This window comes from Rhinoraja longicauda, chromosome 11 (genome assembly GCF_053455715.1).
Source record: "Rhinoraja longicauda isolate Sanriku21f chromosome 11, sRhiLon1.1, whole genome shotgun sequence".
Lineage (NCBI taxonomy): Eukaryota > Metazoa > Chordata > Chondrichthyes > Rajiformes > Arhynchobatidae > Rhinoraja > Rhinoraja longicauda.
Genome location: NC_135963.1, coordinates 28,729,859 through 28,749,286, shown reverse-complemented (window position 1 = coordinate 28,749,286; position 19,428 = coordinate 28,729,859). Strand labels below are relative to the sequence as shown.

Genomic DNA, 19,428 nt, shown 5'->3' with positions numbered 1-19,428 from the left:
GACCCGAAACATCACCCATTCCTTCTCTCCAGAGATGCTGCCTGACCCGTTGAGTTACTCCAGCATTTTGTGATACCTTCAGTCTGTAACACTTGTTGAGACTTCATTGCACATAAAACTCTTCCTCTATTCGCATCCTATCAGTTATGTTCCCATTTAATTCTTGCAGCAGAGCTGAAGGCACAGTTCACCAGTCACATAATTTTTCAGGAATACCCGGATCCACTGATATTAACTTTGCATACCAGGAAAAGCAAAATAGTTTTACACTTCACTGCTATCCTTAAGTATCACAGTTAAGTAGTAGGTTTCCCATTTTCTCAAGGGTAGAATGCTCCAAATAGAAGGAGCCAGTTGTCTCACACAAATGTCTCCATTCTTCTAGAATAACGATCTTTACAAAAACGTGCACAGAACTTGCTTTTTCAAAAAGATATTTGAGATGTGAGGGAATGTCAAATGAACTTTCAACACCATCATAAAATTCCCTGTTCCTTTGAAATCTTTGCAACTTTAATTCAAAGCCTCGGATTTTATAAAGCCACACATGCCTTTTGGGTATTAATCTCCACCTCTTTCAATGTCATCATTTATCAAGCCCCTACTGCAAGCTGGCACTGTGCCTCAATGAAAAAGTAATTGATGTGTTTACAGGAATTAACACATTTAGTTTAAAATATCCATTTGAGTTAAGCCAATGAATCAAAGCCCTTCTCTATTTATCTGAAGCATAATGTAAGGAAACATACATTCGTTGTTACAGGATTTCATGAAAATAATTCAAATCGTTATTTGGAAACATGTTTAATGCACATAATTTCCTGTCTGCTCACAGCTTGTGTAAAAAAAAAGAAAATGCTAACATTGGCCCCAGTGCCAATCAGTAAAACTTTCCTTAACTCAAGTGAAAGCCCTATAAAATTCCTAATAAATATTTGTGTTTGTTCACATCCGGAGTCCCTCCCACACTGTTATGTTTTTGACAGTATCTTTTAAATTATGAATCGTTGAAGATACAATGTTGCATTTCAAAGAAATAGGGACAACATAAATGTCAATTTTACATTGGTGTGGTGCAACATGAATTAGAATACATACGGGTCAGTAACAATGTTACAAATATACCACACTGCAACCGGGCTCAGTTTTGATGGGGATATTTTTGTTTAGTACATCAATGAGTTTTAGGGCAATTCTTTTTAACTGTGTTTGCAAAATGGTAGTATAAATATCTACTTTCAGAGGCATTAGTTGCCATTAACCTATACATAGTTAAGTGCTCAGAGTCTGTTCCACACCATACGATCACGGGTGAATATATGGGCTTTACACTAGCCAGGATAGAGTGGACAAAGGTGGAAGTAAAAAGAAGCTCTTCACCATTTGCTGCCATCCGCTTCTTGTGACTGGCACAATGAAGTTTCCTCTATAACTTAATGCAGACTAAATAACAGATTCTATTGTGGAATATGCAGAACTGCTGCTTTCATGGTATTACTGTATTATTAGCTGGGTAAGAGGCAATGGTTTATTTTGTATTTTTGCCCACACTTATGAGTGCACATTAATTATAGGTGTCATACCACTGAGATATGTGCATACCATACTTATAAATGCCTATTTTTTTAATAAGCATTGCGAGTTTTACTTTTTTCAATCTACCTCATACATTTCTTTTGAAAGTCATTTAATTAATATTAATGTAAAGATAAATTTAATAACCTTCCAATGCTACACTCCTGGAAAATTCCTGTATGATGTGGGATTTGGAAAGGGGAACAGTTCATAGGACATATGTAGTTCCTTTTTGAAATGTGCAGCCAAACTTTCTACAAGTAAACAAATGTTTCAAAAAATAGCAACTGATCATACGAAAGAATCTAGCGGACAGCTGAGAAAAATATATTGATATGATATTATTTACTTTGAGATCTATGGAAATCTATTGTTTTCTTCTTTTTCCTCTGATTTGACTGCAGGCTCTCATGTTAATGCATAGTTAGTGCAGGCAAAAAGTGCAATGAAGCAATCGCCTTTGATGGTGATGGGCCAACAATTGACGGCCTCTGACAGAGCTCAGATGATGCAAACATCCATGCAGCTTCCCACTCAGATGAAGACTTAAGCTAATAGGTACCAGTTTTTGGATTGGGGATGTTTCCATGAGGTTTGCATGTCTCTCTGAAAAAAAACAATGTGCTGGCTCTGACACAATTATGTCCCGAGCATTTTGTCAGGATACAGGACATCATCAGTGCTTACTTTCTCTATTCCTTTCCAGAGATTTGTTCCTCACTAACTACTGGCACCCTGGGGAGCATGCTTTTGTTGGTATTGCTCAGCACAAAACTAAGTTGCGATCAGTGAGAAGAGTGGCGAAGAGTCGTGTCAATATAACACCTTGGAACATCTTCAGTTGTTACCAATAGCAACAGAGGTCTTCAACGCAGCAACCAAAGTTCGGATTATCATTATTACTCTAGGAATTGATTATTACACCATACACCAAGAGTAAGTAGGAAGTCTGCCAAATGCAGATTCTCCTTGGAAAGGTGATTCGTAAACATACTGCAGTAAACCCTCATTTTAATGGACCTCTTTATAACAGTTTTTGAATATAGCGGACGTTATACCGACAGCTGCCGTGCTGTCCCCGACTCTTGCCGCTTCACCTGCCGCTTACAGCCCCCACTGCCCATGCCATCCCCAGCTCACACCACTTTCACGTGGGTCCTTCTGCTGCCACCACTGACCCACACAGACCATAAGGGCACCACCGACTCCAGCCATCCGTGGGCTGCAACCATAGACTCCGCCGATCCTTGCCTCTCCCCTGGCCGCCAGCGGGCTGGAAACATCAACTCACCTGGATTCCAGGCCATAGTTCCAGACTGAGAGTCTGAAGAAGGATCTCGACCTAAAACATCACCTATCCATGTTCTCCAGAGATGCTGCCTCCCAGTTACTCCAGCACATTGTGTCCTTTTGTGTCGTGATCAGCAACTGGTTGTTTGTTTCTACTACTTTTTACAATGATAATACTATACTCAGATATAGCAGACAATTGGCAATAATGGACACCATTTCCCCTCCTGTTATCATGAGGGTTTACTGCATGTAAATTGTACTGAGGTAGCGAGGACTGTGTCAGTGCATGCCGGATAATTCAGATGAACATGTTCCAGGACTCGATCCTGAGCAAAACCAACATGAGTTCATGGATATGTTGCACTTTGAACAAAGATTGCACTTATCAGTGCACAGCAGCATCTCTTTGAATAAACTCAAATCTCAAGTAATTACAATTCCATGTTAATTATGACTCTCTGTTTTAATTTCATTTTATTTCAAATGAATTGCCTTCAAGAAACAAAATCAATTTAGTTGAAATTAGAATTAACAAAACATTTTTTTTTGATAACTCAAGTTATTGTTTATGGGTCCTGCAATTGTGAAACCTTTCTTCACTTTTATCGGTTAAATGTACAATTGCCTATTAGAGGAATGCGAAATTCCAGAAAATAACTTTTCAAAAAACCTTTTCTCATATTAAGTTCTTCAAGACAAAGATTATAAATCTGTAGTACGGATCTGATTTAAAAGTTGATCAATGAACTGTTGTTTGCTTCCATGTTTAACACAGACACATGGGAGAGTTGGTTTAAAACAAAGAGCATTAGATATCTGCAGCACCAATCCATGGCAACACACCTCTAAGAACCGAGATTGGACAGAATGACAAAGTACCTCGGAGTACCTTGACGAAACAAGGGCCCTGAGGGATAAGGGATCATTCCACATACCTGCTCCAAATGCAAAGAAAAAGCTTTTATCTGGGTTTGCCTCCAGAAGTTCTGTCACCCTTTTGCCCATTCTTTCATTCCTCTTGTAGATTAACTCCTGGCGAAAATAGTTGTCTATCTCCTGAGCTGTCACCTGGTCGTGCGGCGGGAGGGTGGTGTTGATAAAGTTAGGCAGCTGTGAGAAGAACAAGCCAAGTGATTATTATTTTAAGAATGGCTCCAAGTATGACATAGGATTACACATTCAAATGCTTTACTGTTGAGATAAGACAGATTTATTTAAATTGAGTTGAGGTGCAAGAATCATTTAGCTGTTAAAGCTCTCTGATAAAGCTGGCAGGCTCTGTACTTGGCTGATTTTTTTTACTTTGATACTATATACATATTTCTGGAATTAAAAAAACATATCTGACTTTCCAAATAATTACATAGCGCTCCCCTGTATATTCATTAAGCAGGGTGACAATGAGTAGACATTAGTATATGAGAGTATATGCTGAATTAGCAAATCTCAGCTGTCTAAACTGCAATATATTTGGACATTTTTGATATGTATGTCTATGTGTTTGTCAGATAAAGATACGATTGGCCTAAAGATAGACACAAAATGCTGGAGTAACTCAACGGGACAGGCAGCATCTCTGGAGAGAATGAATGGGTGACGTTTAGACCATTCTTCAGACTGAAAGTCACGGGAAAGAGAAACGAGAGATATAGACGATGATGCAGAGATATCGAACAAATGAATGAAAGATATGCAAAAAAGTAACAACGATAAAGGAAGCATGTCATTGTTAACTGTTTGATAGGTGAGAACGAAAAGCTGGTGTGACTTGGGTGGGGGAGGGATGGAGAGAGAGGAAATGCAGAAATTACTTGAAGTTAGAGAAATCAATTCTCACACCCCTGGGTTGTAAACTGCCCAAGCAAAATATGGAGTGCCGGAGGCCAAGGCTGGACCTGATAGAGGTTTCTAAAATTATGAGAAACATAGACAGAGTAGATAGTCAGAGTCTTTTACTCAGGATAGAAAAGTCAAATATTACTGGGTAAAGCTTCAAAATGAGAGGGGGAAATTTAAATAGATTGTGAAGAATATGTGCCTGGAATGCACTGCCAGGGAGATTGGTGGAATAAGGTACAATAGTGACATTTAAGAAGTATTTAGACAGGCACATGAATATGCAAGGATTTGAGGGATATGGATTATGTGTAAGCAAATGTGGTTAGCTTAACATGTTATCATGGTTGGCACAGATGTCATGTCCCGATGGGCCCCTTCCTGTACTGTGCTGTTACGAGTTCAATGTTTATCCCATTTATTCACATTGTCACCACTGATTCTAGACCATTCATCCAGGGAACATCTGCTTCAAGCTTGCAGATCTTATGAATAAAAGACAAGCACAAATGGGTTCACTTCCTTCGCATTTATTGCTGCAAAGAGTAAGCAATTTACTCTGATGATGGACATAAAAAGCTGGAGTAACTCAGTGGGACAGGCAGCATCTCGGGAGAGAAGGAAGAGGTGGCGTTTCGGGTCGAGGCCCTTTTTCAGCCGATCTAGAAGTGTCTATCTTTGGTTTAAACTTGCATCTGCAGTACCTTCTTACACATGAGGAATTTACTCTTTTCATTTATCTTGTTGAAATCCCCTCTGTAATGCCTAATTTCAATATCATCAGCCTGAAAATTTGCAAACATGTTTTTTACTGTAGGTATTGCCATCCATCATCCCACGGGTTTCCCTTTTCTAGAGAAAACATCTCAAACTGTTAACTGCTTTATGGAGAAAAGCAGCTTACCCAGAAGCAATCAAGAAATAGGATTCTGGACATTTTCAGGATAGGGGCACGAAAGCATCTGGGGACAATGTGGACTGAAGCTCACAGGCAGGGCATAGGTGAGACATCTGAAGATGCCCTTGGATTTAATGCACACAGGAAGGTGTCAGGCTGAGTTCTGCTACCAAGCAACTGGAGGTGAAAAATTGGGTCATTTGTATGGTAAAATCTTAAATAAATTCTCATTTGGTTATTCACACATGTCAAATACCTAAATTCTGTCAAAGGATCTTTTGTAACATAAGACAATTAGTTAACATAGAAACACAGAACTGCAGATGCTGGTTTACAAAAAAAAAGACCTGAAGTGCTGGAGTAACTCAGTGGGTCAGGTAGCATCTCTAGAAAATAATGATAGGTAATGTTTCGGGTCAGGTCCCTTCTTAAGACTGTTTGTGGTGGGGGGGTGGGGAAGAAGTCTGGAAGAGAGGAGGACAAAGCCCAGCAAGTGATAGATGGACAAGAAAAGTGGGGCTTTGACTAGGCAGGAGATGGATGGTCATCAAGGCCAGAGATGAAAAGATAAAAGGTGTGAGTAACGGATAAAATAGATGACAATTGTGAAGCCTGAGGAAGGAATATAAGTGGAAGGGGAGGGGGAGGGAAGAAATGGGTGCAAGAAATGGGAACACAATGGGTCAGGCAGGATCTGTGGGGGGAATCGATAGGCAACATTTCTAGTCAGAACACTTCATTAGTTTGAAGAAATGATGGGATCCGACCCGAAACATCACCTGCCCATTCTCTCCACAAATGCTGCTTGAGAAACTGAGTTCCTCCAGCATTTCGTGTTTTGCTCAAGGTTCCAGCATCTACGATTTCTTGTGTCCCCACAGAACAAAAGAACATGGGCAAAGCAGAGGTCAAGGTTTTGCCGATACACTGATGTTATGTACTTCTCAGCTCAACAATTGGTGACAGCAAGAAAGAGTTGTTGGAACTCAATGGGTCAGGCAGCCTCTTTGGAGGGAATGGACCGGTAATTGACCATTCTTCAATTTGAAGAAGGATCCCAAACTGAAACGTCACCTGTCCATTACTTCCAAAGATGTTGTCTGATCCGCCAAATTTCCTACAAGATTCCAGCATCAACATTTTTTCTGTATAGAGAATAAACGTGGCCTCCTCTATTCTCTCAAGTAGATTCAGAGAATCTATGGAATATTCTGAAGAAAAGCAAGGAGATTATCCCTGGTGCCCCGAGCAATGTCAATTCTTCAATCCACATTACAAAGAGATTATCAGACTATCATCAAATTGTTTTTTGTAGGAGTTTACAAACTGCTAATTGTCTGATGTTATTTCTTGCCGGAGAGAAGTGACAACATTTCAAACTTACTTATTTTGCTCTTGTGGACTTTAGGATGTCCTTAAGATGTGAAAGAGCTATAGAAATCCAAGTCTTTCCTTCCAAGTTTTTTCCAAACTTGCATTGAAAGAAGCGCCAAAGAAATAAAACAAGGTCTCTTCTCCGCAAACAAAATGTGATATTAACCACATAAATGATATTTGTTGGAAAGTTTTGATTACATGCAGTTTATGTTGTATGATGTGTGGTGTCATGTGAGGGGAATGAGTTTAAAATAAATTGAACACACATTATTATTGGGATGAATCCATTGATTGAAGAAAAATAATTAGAGATAAATAGGTAGCAATGGCACTACACGTGTCTCCTTTGTTTCCAAGTGAAAATGAGAACGCAGATAAACATTCCCAGAGAAACTCAAGGGGCCATGAAGATGCGAGTAAGTTGGGATGTGAACTTGCTGACAGATTCCAGCTGTCAGTATGTCTCCCCACTGGACTCAGCATGGAGTCCAGTGGCAGGAGCATAAACTTGTTGAAATTCCCTAGCATTTACATTGGGGAATCTGCTCATAGATCCTGTGCCAGGTCTATCCTGGCACAGGATCCACAAGCCACTCATAGAATGGAGCAGTTGCAGCTGTTTGGAAAGAAGGGAAGAATAAGACAAGTATTTTGTAAATTATCTGTGTTTGTAAGAATGGTTTTAATGAGCTAAAATTGCATTGAAGGTCATTTTATAGCTTTAAAAATGCTTTAAAATTTTTGAACTGTTTATTTTTTTAAAGATGTTGAAAGTTTCTAAATTTCATTCCAATAAGCTGAATGCTCTGACTAACTGAAAAGTGTGGGATGGGGATTGGGGTGGAGGGGTGCACAGTGTTGGCACTGACCAAAGGTGTATTGAGCACTTTATATGGGCAAGGATTCTCGATTCTTCTGACCTAGCCACATACCCATTGAAATCATAAAAGACTCCCCAGCCAAATTGGGCCTAAGCAATTGGGCCAGTCGACAAGTTTGAGGACAATTTTTGAGGTGAATAGGCGAATACAGATGCTGACCTCCACTCAACCAAATCTGGCCCAAGGTGAAATGATTTCCTAAATTAATATTCAATCAAAAAACAATTTGGATACCTGAACATTGAATATATAGAAACATAGAAAATAGGTACAGGAGTAGGCCATTCGATCCTTCGAGCCAGCACCGTCATTCAATATCATCATGACTGATCATCCAAAATCAGTACACCATACCTGCTTTCTCCCCATATCCCTTGATTCCGTTAGCCCCAAGAGCGATATCTAACTCTCTCTTGAATACATCACAATATCTCACAATATTGGTGTGATGATGCTGCTTTGAATTTGCAACATTTGCTTGACAGAAGACATTGATTTTTTTCACTTGTTTCCATCATAAAGAGCACTGATACATCACAGGACATAAACTGCATGTAACCAAAATTTTCCGACAAACAAGTATCATTTTTAAGGTTAATATAATATTTTGTTTGTGGAACTTGTTGTCACACTTCCCTCATTATAACAGTAATCTACGTTTCTGAATAAATGTGCCAGCTCAAAACCACTTTGATTCACCCTGTGGCTGTGGAGATATTATTAATTGTGTGTCTTTCTTTTAATGCTGGTTGCAAGTTACTGATTTTTGCTCTGCCTTTTTGACACAATGGTATATTAACTGTGCTAAGGTGGTAGAGTGATATAAAATCCCTCCTGTTTTCATATTTCCAGTGAAGATGGACACAAAAAGCTGGAGTAACTCAGCGGGATAGGCAACATCTCTTGAGAGAAGGAATGGGCGAGACCCTTCTTCAGACTGGTTAGGGATGGGGGAAATGAGAGATATAGCTGGTGATGTGGTGAGATAAAGGACAATGAATGAAAGATATGCAAAAAAGTAACGATGATGAAGGAAACAGCCTACTCATTGTAAGCTGTTTGTAGGGTGAAAATGAGATTCTACTGCGATTTGGGTGGGAGAGGGATAGAGAGAGAGGGAATACCAGGGCTACCTGAAGTGAGAGAAATCAATATTCCTGCCACTGGGCTGCAAGCTGCCCAAGCAAAATATGAGATGCTGTTCCTCCAATTTGCGTTTAGTCTCTGACAATGGAGGAGACCGGGGACAGAAAGGTCTGTAATAGGAATGGGAAAGAGAATTAATGTGTCCAGCAACCGGAAGATCAGGTTGGTTCAGGCGGGCTGAGCGAAGGTGTTCCACGAAACGATCGCCCAGTCTGCGTTTGGTCTCGCCGATGTATAAAGGGCCTGTCCCACTTAGGCGATTTTTTAGGCGACTACAGGTGACGAGGCTGTATGGCCGTGAGGAGTCTCCAAAGAGTCGTTGCGTCTTTCTGGTCGCCGCTGGATTTTCAGAATGTTGAAAGATTTTCGGCAACAGTGGGTTTGACACCAGTGAGCATAGCTTGATGTATCCTGACATAGGTGCTGTTGTAGGTTGTCGCCCAGTGACGTAGGTTGTCGCCGGTGCTGACTTCGGTGAATTCCATTGGCGACTACCTACGTCAACCTACGTCAACCGGCGACAGGTACCGGCGTCAAGAGAAGTCAAGTTGCGACAGGCATTGGGAAAACCCAAGTCCACAGAAGTCAAGCTACAACAGCCAGTCGCGATGCTAATGAATGAAGTCCATGTGTGCCTATATCGGCAACAATCTACGACAATGTGCGACCATACCGATGACAAGGTACGACCATACCGATGACAAGGTACGACCATACCGATGACAAGGTACGACCATACCGGCGACAAGCTACGACCATACTGGCGACAACCTACGACAGCTGGCTACCATCGGCGACAGTTGACGCAACTAGCTAAGCCAGGCTATGTCAGTAGCGCCTCCGTGGTGAACGCCCGTTGTCATGGGATGAGGGCGTAAAGGAAATTCTTAACATTTTGACGGAAAATTGACGTATGAAGTTATTGTATTTCAGAGTAGTTTCTCATGGCATCACTTTCAAATAGTCATGATGCAGAATGATTGGAAACCCTACCAGACATCCTCTTTTATAGGGAAACTGAGTGATTCCATTGTTTTGGAGGCCAGAATGACGTGAATTGTCTTCAGTTGTCTTCAGTCTTCTGGGTCGTAGCTTGTCGCAGGTGGACGTAGGTTGACTTCGGTTGTCATAGGTTGTTGCCTGCGTGGTCGTAGGTTGTCGTAGGTGTCATCTTAGGTTGTCGTAGGTGCGGTCATAGGTGGACGTCCTAATTGCGATGATTGGGTCGCCGGTTGTCGGTACCTTACCATAGCTTGATGTCGACTAGATGGTAGGTTGTTGTAGCTACCATTGTCGTAGGGGGGTCGTAGACATTCTCGTAGGGGGGTCCCGTCGCCGTCTTTTCGGCGACCGGCTACGACTATTACAGTCGCCGGCAGTCGTCTAAAAAATCGCCTGAGTGGGACAGGCCCTTAAGAGTCCTCATCGAGCAACAGATACAGTAGATGAGGTTGGAGGAGGTGCAAGTGAACTGCCTAACCTGAAAGGACTATCGGGGTCCCTGGACAGAGTCGAGGGAGGAGGTATAGCGACAGGTGTTGCATCCTCTGCGGTTGCAGGGGAAGGTACGTGGGGAGGGGGTGGTTTGGGTGGGAAGGGATGAGTTAACCAGGGAGTTGCGTAGGGAATGGTCTCTGCAGAAGACGGAAAGGGGTGGAGATGGGAAAATGTGCCTAGTGGTGTGATCCCGTTGAAGGTGGCGGAAATTTCAGAGGATTATGTGTTGTATGCGACAGCTGATGGGGTGAAAGGTTAGGACTAGGGAGATTTTGTCTCTGTTGCGACTAGGGGGATGGGGAGCAAGGGCGGAGCTGTGGGGTACCGAGGAGACCCGAGTGAGGGCCTCATCTATGATGGGAGAGGGGAACCCCTGTTCCCTAAAGAATTAGGACATCTCGGATGTTCTAGATTTGAACACCTCACCTTGGGCGTAGATGCGGCATAGACAGAAGAATTGGGAGAAGGGGATAGAGTCTTTGCAGGAAGCAGGGTGAGAAGTATAGTCGAGATCATTGAGGGAGTCAGTGGGTTTGTAATAGACGTCAGTCAATAGTCTATTTCCTGTGATGGAGACGGTGAGATCAAGAAAGGGGAGGGAGGTGTCGGAGATGGTCCAAGTAAATTTGAGTGCAAGATGAAAATTGGGGGTGAAGTTGATGAAGTCCAAGAGTTCTGCATGGGTGCAGGAGGTAGCACCACAGCAGTCATCAATGTAACGGAGATAGAGTTTGGGGATAGGGCCAGTGTATGCCTGAAACAAGGGTTGTCCAACATACCCTACAAAGAGGGAGGCATAGCTGGGGCCCATGCAGGTGCCCATAGCTACGCCTTGGACTTGGATGAAGTGGGAGGAGTCAAATAAGTTGTTGAGGGTGAGGACCAGCTCCGCTAGGTGGAGTAGAGTGTTAGTAGAGGGAAATTGGATGGTTCTGCGGTCCAGGAAATAAAGCAGGGCTTTAAGGCCTCCCTGGTGGGGGATGGAGGTGTAGAGTGACTGAACGTCCATAGTAAAGATGAGGGAGTGGGGGCTCGGAAAGCGGAGGTCATTAAAGAGACGAAGGGCATGTGAGGTATCTTGGACATAGGTCGGGATAGATTGGACCAGGGGGGACAGGGTGGAGTCGAGGTACGTGGAAAATATTTCCGCGGGAAGCTGTACTTCATATTTCCAGTAACTACTTCCAAAAGTAGTGACACTCAAGACAGAGATTGAATTGATTCTGTAAAGCTGCATCGCACTGCTGCAGGAAATCAAGAATACACATGGGCAAGGGACACCTTCACATTATCAAAAACAGCCTTTCATTCTACAATTTGTAATGAAAAGGGAATTTTGATTCCATACCAGATGGACAGTACTTCCCTTTGTGCAGAAGACCGCCTTAAAAAAGATGGACATCATTTCACGAAATCATGCTTGATAGAAAGATCAACCGTGTTACTGCTACAGAGAAAATCTACCTGTACATCCAACCACAAAATCCCTTCTTTATTAGTCCTCACGGCTATTCTACATCTGCTCAAAGACACACTGAATGAAAGAAGGAGCCTTTCCACAATCATTCTGACCCCCACTGTACTGCATGAAAGCATCTTCAACCTGATGCTATACTCCCTATACATTCTCACTGTGTGGCCAAATTCTGTTCTAACTCCATTTAGGAATGGCACACCACACAAGTGAGCCAGATCTGGAACAATGATAGGACAGAGTGCAGGAAGGATAGAGAGTTTAGTAACACAACACAAACCTCGCCCTCAAAGTCAGCAAGATGAAAGAGCTAGTTATTGACTTCAGGAAGTGTAGTGGTGCACATGCCCCAGTTAGCATCAATGATGCCAAGTGAAGATGGTTGAGAGCCTCAAGTTTCTAGGGTTAAATTTTGCCAACAATTTCTCCTGGACCAACTACAGTAAAGCTATGGCCAAGAAAGCACACCTCAATTTCCTCAGAAGGTAAAGGAAATTCTGCATGTCTCCAGCAAATCTTGCCAACTTCTACGAATGCAGTGTAGAAAACACCCTATTGGGAAGCATCGCAGCTTGGTTTTGCAACACTTTTGTCCAAGATTGCAAGAAATTGCAGAGAGTGTGGATGTACCCCAGTCCACCACATAGACCAGTCTTCCCTCATCAACTCTATCTACACTTAATACTGCCTCGGATAATCAGTCTACGTAATCAAGAACTATTTTCACCCTGGTCATTTCCGCTCCTCCTCTCTCCTGTAGAGCGGAAGATACTAAAACTTGGAAGTCGTACAACGAGATACGTACTAACAAAGCAAGTATGAACAGCTGCTTCCCCGCAGTTATCATACTACTGAAAAGTTTTTCCATACCTCGGGTGTAATCCCGAACCTGCAACCTACCTCATTGCAGACTTTGAACATTTTTTAATCTGCACTTTCTCTGTAACTGTAATGCTGTATTGTTGTTTCACTATATTTGCACCTTGCTATTTTTCTCTTTGCATCATCTGTTGTACTTGTGTATAGACAATAGACAATAGACAATAGACAATAGGTGCAGGAGTAGGCCATTCAGCCCTTCGAGCCAGCACCGCCATTCAATGCGATCATGGCTGATCACTATCAATCAGTACCCCGTTCCTGCCTTCTCCCCATACCCCCTCACTCCGCTATCCTTAAGAGCTCTATCCAGCTCTCTCTTGAAAGCATCCAACGAACTGGCCTCCACTGCCTTCTGAGGCAGAGAATTCCACACCTTCACCACCCTCTGACTGAAAAAGTTCTTCCTCATCTCCGTTCTAAATGGCCTACCCCTTATTCTCAAACTGTGGCCCCTTGTTCTGGACTCCCCCAACATTGGGAACATGTTATCTGCCTCTAATGTGTCCAATCCCCTAATTATCTTATATGTTTCAATAAGATCCCCCCTCATCCTTCTAAATTCCAGTGTATACAAGCCCAATCGCTCCAGCCTTTCAACATACGACAGTCCCGCCATTCCGGGAATTAATCTAGTGAACCTACGCTGCACGCCCTCCATAGCAAGAATATCCTTCCTCAAATTTGGAGACCAAAACTAGCTTGATTTTTATCATGTATAGTATGATTTAATTGGATAGCAAGCAATTTTATTTTTCCACTGTATCTTGGTACACGTGAAAATAACAAACCAATATCATTACAAAATGTCAATGAAGCAACAAAATACTAGCCTATGATTTCCATTCCTTGGGTTTTTGATCCCACGCATCTATCTTCTTTTTCTCACCCTGTGAACCTCCATCGCTACGAGTTCTGCTCTCTCACCAGTTTCCTCTAAGGCAAATAATATGAACGCAAGGGCTGATTCTCAGTCTTGTTGCCACATCAGGTATGGAACTGATGTTTAAGTTCAGTGCAGAACATGAAACCAACATGTCTGCCACAGTGTGGAAAACACAGTTTCTAATTAGAAGAAATACATTTTATCGCTTATTAAAATTAACATGAAGTATTTTGAGTGGCATTTGTGAAGTTGGTGGTTGGGTTGTGCCATCACAGTCATGGTTTATTGCATTGTCGGCTGTATGAAATGTATAACATATGCTTGGCAACAGCAAGTGTCCAGAGTGGATTAGTTTGGGGCTGGGGTGAGGTGTGTGCTACACTTTAAGAAGCTGGATGGGACTGAATTTTCACTGCCAACTTTGGATCCATTCTGATACATTGTCCGTTTGTGCACGGAGTCAGAAGAGGAGATCATGGGGAATGCAGGGCAAGAACCTTTTCTCCACAAAGACTGTGATAAGCACTGAACCATGATTTTCATGGTTAAATAGACACACACGTGTTTTGGGTGTCAAATCTAAAACCTGTTTGAAGGTAAAGCTGGGAAGGAAAAATGTGTCCAAGACCCCAGCAGATCTTTCACTGCTAATCAGAGGCTCAAGTGTAAAATGGGTGACCAAAAGTTAGAAGAGATTATCAAATGCAAGAGGGCACCAATCCCATAACCCAAATACTTGTTCATATCGCTTCCATCGCAAGCCAATAAGTTGCAATTAATTCAGAGTTTCAAGAACAAGATTATTTTGTTTGTTTATGTCCACATCAGTTCAGGGAAAATATTATACTTAAACATTCTCTCTTGAATCAGGTCAGATTCATCTTTCTTACTCTGACCCTCTGGATATTAGACATAAACTTCTTGATTTTCTACTATTTTATTTTCAGGTATTTTGTGTCATGTCAAGTCAAAGTCAAAGTCAAAGTCAATTTTATTGTCAATCCTCAGCCAGTTTACACAGACAGAAAATCGAAATACCGTTTCCCACAATCCCGAGGAACAAAGTGCATAAAAGGCACAGCAAACAACAATCAACATAAAATATAAAATATAAAATATAGTCACTTCAAATGCGTTAAAAAAAAAAATTTTTTTTAAAGTGTCTGGTGCTGGATGTGCATGTGTGTGGGGTGTTAAAGTCCAGGTCCAATAGGGGCAGGGGAGAGAGGAGGAAGGGAGGGGAGAGAGTTCAGCATCCTGACAGCCTGGTGGAAAAAACTGTTCTTTAGTCGGGTGGTGCTTGACCTCAGGCTGCGAAACCTTCTCCCTGAAGGCAGGAGGGTGAAGAGGCTGTTGGAGGGGTGGAAGGGGTCACCCACAATGCTCAATGCTTTGCGGGTGAGGCGGGTGGTGTAAAGGACCAGGAGTGTTGGGAGTGAGGCGCCAGTGATCCTCTCAGCAGTGTTCACTATGCGCTGCAGGGTCTTGCGGCTGGAGGCTGTGCAGCTTCCGAACCACACAGTGATGCAGCTGCTGAGGATGCTCTCGATGGCGCCTCGGTAAAAAGTGTACATGATGGGTGTGGGGGCTCCCGCTCTCTTCAGTTTGCGGAGGAAGTAGAGGCGCTGCTGGGCTTTCTTGGCGATGGACGTGATGTTGTTGCTCCAGGAGAGATCCTCGGTGATGTTCACCCCCAGGAATTTGGTGCTGCTCACCTGCTCCACAGCAGCACCATTGATGGTCAGTGGGTGGGGGTGTTGGGTGTGCGTTCTCCTGAAGTCGACAACAATCTCCTTTGTTTTCTCCACATTCAGGAAGAGATTGTTGTCTGTGCACCACGCGGCCAGCTGGTCCACCTCCTTCCTGTAGTGGGTCTCGTCGTTGTTGCTGATGAGACCCACCACTGTTGTGTCATCCGCAAACTTGACGAAGTGGTTGGAGCTGTAGGTGGGTGTGCAGTCGTGGGTCAGCAAGGTGAAGAGCAGGGGGCTTAGCACACATCCTTGTGGGGCACCCGTACTCAGCGTGATGGTGTCCGATGTGTTGCTGCCGACCCGTACGGACTGGGGTCTGGCAGTGAGGAAGTCCAGCAGCCAGTTGCAGAGAAGGGGGCTGAAGCCCAGATTTGTTAGTTTACAAACCAGCTGCTGGGGGATGATGGTGTTAAATGCTGAGCTAAAGTCTATGAACAGCATCCTAACATATGAGTTTTTAGTGTCCAAGTGGGTGAGGGCTGGGTGTAGAGCAGAGGAGATGGCATCCTCAGTGGACTCAATGTCACATCTTCTCCAACAAGACAACCTCTAAGCAGATTTATGTTCTCCTGAGGCACCTCACTAAAAGAAGCTGGGTAATAATTACAATAAACTTTGTAACTCAATTATCAAATTACTTCCTCAAGCTGTTCTCATCCACTTTCCTGAAAATGTTTTGAAATACTTAAAAGCCAGACATCCACGATGTAGAGATAGAATTATCCTCCCATCAGACTGCAAGGTCACCCACAAAGGAATTATAGACAGAATCTTACTTTTCACGTCAGCTGCATTTCAAAAGCACTTATGTTTTCACAATAAAATGATTAAATCATTTCATCTTGTAATCTTCATCCATATTCTAGATATTATCTCTTCATAAATAGAATTTGCAAATCTTATAATTATAATTTTGAATGTGACAGGAAGATTTACATTCATTTACAGACATACTTATCTCTATATACACCGTTCCAATTTATTTACCATTCCATTAGCGGTCTTTACACTTGAAACTGTCTTCATTATAGCAATCATCCCATCAATGTTTGCTTCTCCTTAGCTCTAGGGCTTCTTTTTTATCTTTGTTCCATTTTAATCACTCCAACCACCTGTCCCATGTCAATCAGTCGGGCCAAATGATATGGTCTTCTCTCTTTCTGAACTGTCATACAAATCATAAGAAACCTATGAGAACTATTAGTCTTCAACTAGTCCATGGAAGATGCACAATAATTTGAAGCAAAGGCCAATGCTCTGTTTGTTTTACAAACAAATCCATCCTCTGTTTTATCATTCTGAGTAATCCCTACCAACTTGTTTTACCATAACTGCTACTTTGAACTACCTATTGTGAACCATTCAAAAGCTGGATGGAGATTCAACCAATTTCTCTGGTGCCAACTGTGGAAACTGCACTAGATTTCCTACATCTCTGGAATGTGATCAGGAGCTCAGCAGTGCAAAGTCACTAATTCTCTTCTACCATTTTAAAACTTGTCCTTCAGTTGAGTTTGAAGATGTACAATGGCGTATTTTTTCATTCCATCTTCTTGGTTCAATTGAACAGTTGAATTCCACCTGGATGCCCATCATTACATTGTAAAATGCTTGAAGCACCATTATCATGCTTTCTTCCATCTGTTCTACCTATTTACCTCAGCAACATAGCTGACATTAGCAAAATCAATTTCTATATCCAAGACCTTTATTGGTTGTAAAGGTGGCATAACAAATTGGAAAACAGGAATGGCATTCGATTAAATATGTCTTCACTTAATTAGAATCATGTTCAATTTGTGGCAGATTTTGAACATCTCACTATATTCCTACGGGTAGAATTGATGTCATAATAACGGAATCTCACCATGCGTGTAATTTCTGGCATTCATACTAGCAGAGCTCCAGTTTATCTATCTGCCTGTATAAATTAGTTATTTGTGAGAACTAGTGCCTGTGTTGTTTACAGAAGTTGGTGCAATCTCACATACATAAGGAAAAATGAAAGCAATATGAGGCAATTTCAGAATCGTAATTCTTATTTTCAAGTCATAGCCACGAAGGTATGTATGAGCCAATTCTTGTGCCATCTTTTTATTGGTATGAACAAATCCATTTTGTTTGTATTTGGAAGAAGGAACAGAACACAAAATTTAAGGGCTGGCAAGTCAAAGGACAAGGGTCCATCCACCTTCCACTACTTGATGTTGGGTGATTGTTTATTTATCTGTGCGCCATCAGGGAATCAGTCTTTTATTCCCAATTTTTTTTCATGATATTCTGTGAAACAATGTGGTATCAGCCCCAAAAGGGTTCTTGGCTATTTATGTCACAAGACTCACACTCGTCATTGGATTTCCCCACTTGGGCCAAGTTCTTCAGATATGCTGTTCAATTGCATAGTTATTGAGGAGCTCAGCCAAGATAAAGAACTTCAGTCACAACTTCAGACCCAAACAGTCTTTCCAGGTGAGACAAAGGTTCACCTGCACCTCCTCCAACCTCATCTATTGCATCCGCTGCTCTAGATGTCAACTTATTTACATCGGCGGAACCAAGCGCAGGCTCGGCGATCGCTTCGCTGAACACCTGCGCTCGGTCCGCATTAACCAAACTGATCTCCCGGTGGCCGAGCACTTCAACTCCCCCTCCCATTCCCAGTCTGACCTTTCTGTCATGGGCCTCCTCCAGTGCCATAGTGAGGCCCACCGGAAATTGGAGGAACAGCACCTCATATTTCGCCTGGGCAGTTTGCAGCCCAGTGGTATGAACATCGACTTCTCCAACTTTAGATAGTTCCTCTATCCCTCCCATCCTCCCCTCCTTCCCAGATCTCCCTCTATCTTCCTGTCTCCACCTATATCCTTCCTTTGTCCCGTCCCCCTGACATCAGTCTGAAGAAGGGTCTCGACCCGAAACATCACCCATTCCTTCTCTCCCGAGATGCTGCCTGACCTGCTGAGTTACTCCAGCATTTTGTGAATAAATTCAGTCACAAATTCACAGCCAGTTCCAAGAAGACAGTTACAACCATGGTGCCTCTGTGACATCATGATTGTGACCCTCCTCAAGAAAGGAGACAGTCCCAATAGAAAAAAAACACTGAACACTACGCACATTGGTTTGACCTTACTAAAACCCTGCCTCTATCAATTGAGAGAGACAGTTTAGCCCGCTCCTGAAATTTGTCTCCATTTCACATCTGCTTTATATGGGCCATGATCTTAAACAAAGAGTCAACAACAGAGACAATCTCAGTGCAGACTGCGTCAAGCAAGACTGCGTCAAGCAAGACTGTTTATCACCCTGAAAGCTTCTTCCTGGAGTGAGCTAAATAACTAATCTAAGATTGTTCGACCACTCCAGAGCCAAGATCACACTAATGTGAGGTAGTAGATAGTGGTGTGTGGGTGATGGTTGGATATACAGAAATTCACTCAGCCACGCTGTAGGTCTTGTCAGTTCTGAAGCGGATGTGACAAGACAAACACCGTCGCCCTCATCTGTGGCAGACTTTACAATCCGACACTAACCTCCTGTTCACATCAGTACCCACAGAACTAGAGTAGAAGCAAATTTTCCATAATCCCAAAGAAGAATAAGTTGTAACTGCAAGATCGGCAGTCAAAATGTTTCTAGAATAGCGACATGGACATTCCAGGTGAGATCCCCACACCACCGCTTCCTCAAATTACATGTCGGTTTCTTCCTCGTGCACTATCATGATGGGAATAAACATCTATACATCATCGGGAAGGGCTGCCATCTCACTCACCATGAAACCCACTCTGATTGGAAGTAATCCTGGGCTGCACACTTCCTACAAGGGCCACCTGGGGAAGGTGAGCAATAAAGCTTGTCACCAGAACAATGTGAGGCCAGACCTTTCCGACATGCAGTAATACTGGTAATTGTTCACACATGTCACCTCT

General features: G+C 42.6%; 1 protein-coding gene and 1 long non-coding RNA gene across 2 annotated transcripts in view; one reads left to right on the top strand and one right to left on the bottom strand.

Annotated features, from left to right (window-relative positions):
* Nucleotides 1-19,428, bottom strand: part of LOC144598082 (metalloprotease TIKI2-like) — a 293,579-nt gene that overhangs the window by 120,415 nt on the left and 153,736 nt on the right. Inside the window, 1 exon segment of the mRNA XM_078407968.1 lies at nucleotides 3,804-3,978. Within this exon segment, the coding sequence (XP_078264094.1) occupies nucleotides 3,804-3,978 (175 nt within the window).
* LOC144598084 (uncharacterized) overlaps nucleotides 1-19,428 on the top strand; it is an 81,964-nt gene that overhangs the window by 35,477 nt on the left and 27,059 nt on the right. The gene's annotated exons all lie outside the window — the stretch shown is intronic.